We start from the raw sequence: 6,348 nt of genomic DNA on the forward strand, positions 1-6,348 counted from the left end.
CCAGCATCCCTACCAGAGGACCTAACTTCGCCGAAGCAGCATAGCTTGCAAATCTATCACACTAAACTGCAAGAAAGACAATCTGATTTAGAGAAAAGGCGTTCTGCCACAGTCATTAAGCACAAGTAATTTAGATTTTTTATATTGTCTCCTCATTTACAAATTTACTGTATCAACGCCAGCCAATGGAACGAATTTCTTAAGTAAATGAGAAATAAATAAAAGAGATAGAAAGATAATCACATTGCATAAAATAATTCTCTTTTCTAGATGTATTTTTTGAGAGAACTAATGACAGTAGCGAAATTATAGGAATAATAATATATCATAGGAAGTAATTAATTTAAATTAGCATCATGTTTGAAAATATATAAGTGAAACGCTTTATGGACATTTACTTTTGTACAAAGATGGAAGGCCTGGAAAAGCATGCATCGGCATCCTGAAAATTAGTTATGACCATAATGGTTTAATTGAAGACAGCAATTTAAAATATAATATTGTAAATCTACAATCCAGTTTCAGACCAGGGGATTTAATTGGGGGGGGCAGCTGAACCCTTGAATGACTGCAAGTTCATTTGTAAGGCTACAGAGAGAGAGAGAGAGCCCCCGAGCTTCTCACAATTCGCTTACATTAATATTGATGTTGCCTGTGCAATCTATTTCCGTTATTTTTATGGTTGTTATTCTATGTCTGCAAAGGTCATTTAAATTATACTGAGGCCGAAAATTTGTTTCATAAATTTTGATATAAATACTAATTACACCCTCTCGGAGAGCCAGCAGGGTAGCGTTCATTTATCAAGTTTATATGACCAGCAATGACAGAGAAGAAGGCAAGAGAGGCTGGAGAGCTTTCCCAAGATCCACTAAGGCTGGCACAGGTTGCTGGGGGAAGGGAGTGTGAAGAAGAAATTCCTACCACAATCACTGAGATTTAAGAATCTTTAATAACGTACGAAAGGTTACCAAACAGTTCTGGAAACTAAAGTGTACATACGAGTTTTTTTTTTCTAGCCATAAATATTGAATAGCTGTAACATGGATAAACCAGACCCTTTACATGCGGATAAATATGGAAACTAGGAATTATATACATTGTGTGGTTGTATATTTTGCCAAAAGCAATGGACAGCTATAGTTTATATCTTTTTAATATCACTTTACATAAACAAATGGAACAGTTTGACACGTAGATCCAGGCTCGTACTATACGAATTCTTGACAGGACATGAAACAACATTTTACTGCACTAAAGTACTCAGACTTTGGGACGAAATGTTTGCACTTTATACAAAAAAAAAGCACATTAATATCAATAATATTCTGTTAGGTCGACGTGGAGACTGTAATCGTACAAAGTAGTTCACATTTTGGTACACATTTACTAGAACATTCTCGCCATTCAGTACAAACAGTTGGCTTTCGGCCGCCCATCCCCTCCCCCTCCCCCCTCCCGCTGGCCCTCCCCTCCCCAAGGCAAAGACCACCACGCCACGATCCCACCCACCCACTCCAACCGAAGTGTAGCTATATACAGAATCCAACAGAACAGATTTAAGCTAATAATTCTGTATTTACAAGAAAACAAAACAAGAAGATAAAGAAAAACTGAAGCCCCAGAGAGCGTGTTCTGATCCAAGAGAAATTGGCCATCAGGGCCTTTGGCGGTGTTCGGTCAGGCAGCCGCCTTCTCGTCCACCCCTCCGGCCCTTCAGCTACCAAACCTTTTCAAAGTGGGGGAAAAAGAAAAGAAATTTGGGGAGGGGGGAACTAAAGGTTTGCTGCTTCCTCTGTTTTACTCAGTCCTGGATTTCTGGCAGATTTAAAAACAAAATCAAACAAACAAAACAAACGTTTGCGGGATCGGGACGAGGGGTGTCTCGAGTTTCAGGATTCTTTGAATAATACTGTGTATGTATATACGTGTGTGTTCAGTCTCTTAAATAGGGGGTCGGCATGTTTTGTTTCTGATTTTAAACGTACCATTCGTTAAAATTGGAAGAGAGCGCGCTGTGGCCGGCTGTGTGGTGGACCGCGGAGGAGGAGGGCGACATGGAGCTGGTGGTCGGGTTGTCTGTGGTGGGAGACACGATGGTGGGTGGCGTGGACGATTCATACCCCGAGCTGGCGGCGGGCGAAGGCTGTGAGCCCTGAGAAGAGGACTCATGGACCTAAGAGAATAAAGTTGCGTTTTAATGAAGATAAAGAGTGGGCCCAGCGGCTACCTAAGGCTATGAAAGCTATGCTCCCCCTCCCCCCGCCGTGCACCCCCTCCCCTACCCCTCCCCGCTTCTTTCAAAGCCAGGGATCTCCCAGACTCTCCGCAGGCAGGACCAATGGGACTTGGGCTTGGTTCTCCCGGCGTAACCCTGCACAGCCACGCACCAGGAGGGGACTTTGCCCGGTGGACTCACAAAAGAAAAAGAGGAGGGGGGCTGGGAAGGAGGAGGCTGCTTTTGGGGCCAGAGGCTAGGAAAGTTCGCTTCCTAAAGTTTGCCTGCCCACTTTGAGGAAAGCGGATATGGAGAGTTGAGCGGTCAACAAGACCGCAGCTCGCCCGCCCGCTCGCTCTTGACTCACTGGAGCAATGGCCGCGCTTACCGCAGCTGCGCTGACAGCGGGGCCTCGGAGTCACCTCACTTATTTTTACTTTCATTATGAAGCAGTGAGTTTAATTGGCCTCTGGTGCGACTATCTTTCCCGCCCCTGCTCCCTCTGCCACCTTCCACTCAACCGAGTGAAACCGTTTGCCTTTCCGCCTCCTGCGGCTCCTGAGGCCGCCCAGAAGCCGCTCCAGGGTGGCTGGCCCCGGCTCGAGCACCGAAAAGGCTTCTGCTCGAAGGTGAGCGGCCAGACCGCGGCGTTACCTTCATGTGTTTGCGCAGAGAGCTGGGGTGCGTGTAGGACTTATCGCACATCTTGCAAAGGTAGGGCTTGTCGCTAGTGTGCACGTGCATGTGCTTCTTGCGGTCGCTGCTGTTGGCGAAGCGCCGGTCGCAGCCCTCGAACTCGCACTTGAAGGGCTTCTCCCCTGACATAAAAGTCGAAAGATGGTCTTATTCAAAATAAACCAGTAGCTATTTTCAGAGTTTAGTAGATAAATTAAAATGCTGGCTGCCCTAAGGGAACTCTTCCGAACCCAAAATCTGGAGTTTAGTAAATTCGTGCATCTGCAGCGGAACTATGAATATCTTAACTATATTTTTAACACTCCAGTTATATCTACATTTTATTTTTCACCTTGTAATGGTGGTAGTAGCAGTAGAAATAGAAGTGGCGAGAGCCAAAAAAAGAATTGTTTTTTTTTTTTTCATTCAGCATAGCAGCGGCTCTAAACACTGGCTTTTCTGCCCAAGTCGTTACAGAGGTTGTTACCCAGCCGCTTCTACTTCCTTACTAGTTTTCAGGACCCGGCTGACTCTCCTCCTGCTTTGCTCTTTTCTCCCTGTTCTTTTTCCCTCCCAGACACACTGCACCCGATTGTTGCCACTTCCATTCAACTCCACCCCACCCCCTACACACATCACATTTTATGGCGTAATCTGGAAGAGGGGGAGGGGTTCCATGCCGAAAGTTCTTACCTGGCTGGGCCATTAAATTTAGAGTTCAAGTCGGGTTCTCTTCCACCAGACAATACCCAAATACGAAGGGCGATCAGATCCCCTGACTCTAGGGCCCGAGGGGCGCATAATTTCCAGCCTGCCTCCTCCCGAAGCCCTAAATTGCCTGGAACTTGTTTTGTTATTACTTCTGTTGTTTTTGTTTCTTTTGTAGCTTTAAGCTTTTGACTTGTCAGTATTTCTAAAGTCCTAGTCCGGAACCCCGCATTTTAAGAACAGTCCTTTTAATGTGTAATAGACTGTTAGGATTTCTGTGCCTTTCACCAACTAGCTTCACTCCTCAATCCCAATGCAACATTTGGTAAAATTTATCTCTTCAAATGTGCAAAAGCTCTAAGATCTTAGTTATACTTCCTACCCCATCTGTACGTACCTCCTGTTTCTTTCCATTTTGTTTCTACATTTTAAACTCAACCTCAACTTCTTCCACCTTTTCGAATAGAAAGGACTTAACCAAGTCCCAGAATGGGTCGCCACCGTTTAGAGTTTTAGATCTGTTTGTAACTGGAGCAACTGGAGCCTCCACGGCTGCTCCACGGCCTCCACCTCTCCGGGAATCGAGATTGTCAAGCGCTGGGCCAACTCAGTTCCCGGTTTCCAACTCTTTTTATTCCTTATTTTTAAAATCTGTATGCTCAAATCCTTCTCATCCGCACTCTCTGTTTTCCCATACTTTCAAGACTAAAAACCAGATCTGCCTATCTCCTGGAACCTGAGGCCCAGACCCCACCGAGGCTGGGTTTGTGCCTCTCATCCCCCAACTTTCAAATCTCAGGCCCGGGTGGGAGGTAGAATGTCCTACATTAGTTTCCATACCTGTGTGCGTCCTTTTGTGGATCTTGAGGTTCTCTGAACGCGCGAAAACCTTGCCGCAGCCAGGAAACGGGCAGGGAAAAGGCTTTTCGCCCGTGTGCACGCGGATGTGGTTGACCAGTTTGTATTTGGCTTTGAAGGGCTTGCCCTCGCGTGGACACTCCTCCCAGAAGCAGATGTGGTTGCTCTGCTCTGGGCCGCCGACGTGCTCCACCGTGACGTGCGTGACCAGCTCGTGCATGGTGCTGAAAGTTTTGTTGCAGGACTTTTTGGGGTTGGCCAGCTGCTCCGGCTCGATCCATTTACAGATAAGCTCTTGCTTGATGGGTTGGCGCATATAGCGGAAGAAGGCTCCAGCGCCGTGGTGTGCAGCCATGTTCACGTTCATGGGCCCATAGCCGTGAAGCTGCGGTGCGGCATAGTGCTCGGATCGCGGGCTGGTCACCTGGCCGTACTGCTCCGGCCGTGGGTACATGTCCCCGGAGAAACCTAGCCGCATCTGCCCGTTGACCACGTTGGGCGAAGCGTGGCCGGCCGCCTGCTCGTGAAGCCCAGAAAAAAGAAGGTGGCCCGCGGCGTCCGTATGGCCGTGTGGGCCCCCGAAGCCGCCGGCCGAAGCAGCGAAGAGACTGTGCTGGGCGCTAGCTGCCGCCGCCGCGTCGCCGAAGCCCCGGTTGCGGAACAGAAAGTCCCGGGTAGAATTGAAAGCAGCGCTGGAGTAGGAGCCGACGTGGCCGGGGTGGTGATGGTGGCCCAGGGCCGCGGCAGCGGCGTAGCCCGGAGCCTGCGACGTGAAGGCAGTCTGGCCGGCCGAGGCCAGTTCGTGCGAACTGGGGTTGAGCTTGAAGGCGCCCATGCCGTCGGCGAACGGGTTGATACCCAGGCCCACGTCTCTTTCGGCCACGTCGCCCGCCGAGTGGTGCCGGGATGCACCAAAGGTGGTCACACCGATCGCGGGATACTGGGGTCCGGCGTCCAGGAGCATCGTGGCTGCACGGGGCAAGCCCCGGCCTCCCCCGCCCCCCCCACCCTCGCCCGCCAAGGAGGGAAGATCAGGAGGAGGAGGAGAAATGGGAGGCGGAGGAAGAGGAGGAAGAAGAGGAGGAGGGAGGGGGAGTCGACCCACCTAACGAAGTCTCAGCCAGCAGGCAGTGGCCAGGCGCTAGCCGGCACCCGCCCGGCCAAAGGCAGGCAAGCGAGATGACTGCCGGCCGGTAGAAGGCGGGCTCCGGCGCCAGCCGCTCGAACCGCGCCGGCCGGGCTCTCACTTTCTCGCCGCTCAGTCTCTGCCGAGAGGGCCTCGAGTCAAGGCTGCCCGGGGAAAGGCATAGAACATCTCAGCCCCCCAATAAAACTTCTTCCCGGATTTGTGGCATAGAGGAATGTGATCGCCAGAGCCGCCACTGCTCGCCCTGTCTTCTCGCGCAGCGCGCCCCCTTCCACTATTTCTCTCTCCACTCTCTCTCTCTCTCTCTCTCTCTCTCTCTCTCTCTCTCTCTCTGGCTCTCTCTCTCTGGCTCTCTCTCTCTCTGGCTCTCTTCCTCGATCCTTCAACTCTCCCTTTTTCCCCCTCTCTGCTTTTTGAAAAAAAAGGGGGGGGGAGAAAAAGCAAAGAAAAGGCGCAAATCATGCACAATATTGTCTTTTGCGGTTTATCTTCCTGGGGAGAAACTTTCACCTCCTCAGCCGGGCGGTGAGCGCGAGACTGATAGCAGCAATCATTCCTGCAGATAAATGAATTGAAAGGACGACACCGTCGTCCCCCCCCCCCTGATGAATGGGAGCAGGGGGAGGGGTCACGTGCGACCGACGCGGGCGAGGATTGGTGAGGCGGCAATCCCCCCACACACCCCGCCCGGGGCCGCCGCGCCAACGAAGGGCGCGCGGTGGCGCCGCGCGCTGCTCATTGG

The 6,348-nt window shown here is 50.7% G+C and overlaps 1 protein-coding gene across 2 annotated transcripts; it reads right to left on the bottom strand.

The window, feature by feature from the left end:
- Window positions 1–1,558: 1,558 nt before the first annotated feature.
- On the bottom strand, window positions 1,559–6,348 carry Zic1 (Zic family member 1). Of its 2 annotated transcripts, XM_032909835.1 has the most exons (4): window positions 6,117–6,348; window positions 4,442–5,749; window positions 2,873–3,036; window positions 1,559–2,176 (listed from the first exon to the last, which is right to left on the bottom strand). In XM_032909835.1, exons 2-4 carry the CDS (start codon window positions 5,421–5,423, stop codon window positions 1,979–1,981), a joined length of 1,344 nt encoding a protein of 447 aa, XP_032765726.1. In that variant the 5' UTR covers window positions 5,424–5,749; window positions 6,117–6,348; the 3' UTR covers window positions 1,559–1,978. The 2 variants fall into 2 exon arrangements, with proteins under 2 accessions (XP_032765726.1, XP_032765725.1); XM_032909834.1 differs by lacking the exon at window positions 6,117–6,348 and having other exon boundaries at window positions 4,442–5,868.

The sequence above is a fragment of the Rattus rattus genome, chromosome 8 (assembly GCF_011064425.1).
Source record: "Rattus rattus isolate New Zealand chromosome 8, Rrattus_CSIRO_v1, whole genome shotgun sequence".
Taxonomy (NCBI): Eukaryota; Metazoa; Chordata; class Mammalia; order Rodentia; family Muridae; genus Rattus; species Rattus rattus.

What these genes read in the sequence shown, in the direction of transcription:
- Zic1 (XM_032909835.1), bottom strand. Translation starts at nt 5,423, where the DNA reads ATGCTCCTGGACGCCGGACCCCAGTATCCCGCGATCGGTGTGACCACC. An exon ending in CCACAAAAGGACGCACACAG is followed by an intron (nt 3,037 to 4,441) that starts GTATGGAAACTA and finishes CTTTTATGTCAG; the next exon opens with GGGAGAAGCCCTTCAAGTGC. An exon ending in CTCTGCGCAAACACATGAAG is followed by an intron (nt 2,177 to 2,872) that starts GTAACGCCGCGG and finishes TTATTCTCTTAG; the next exon opens with GTCCATGAGTCCTCTTCTCA.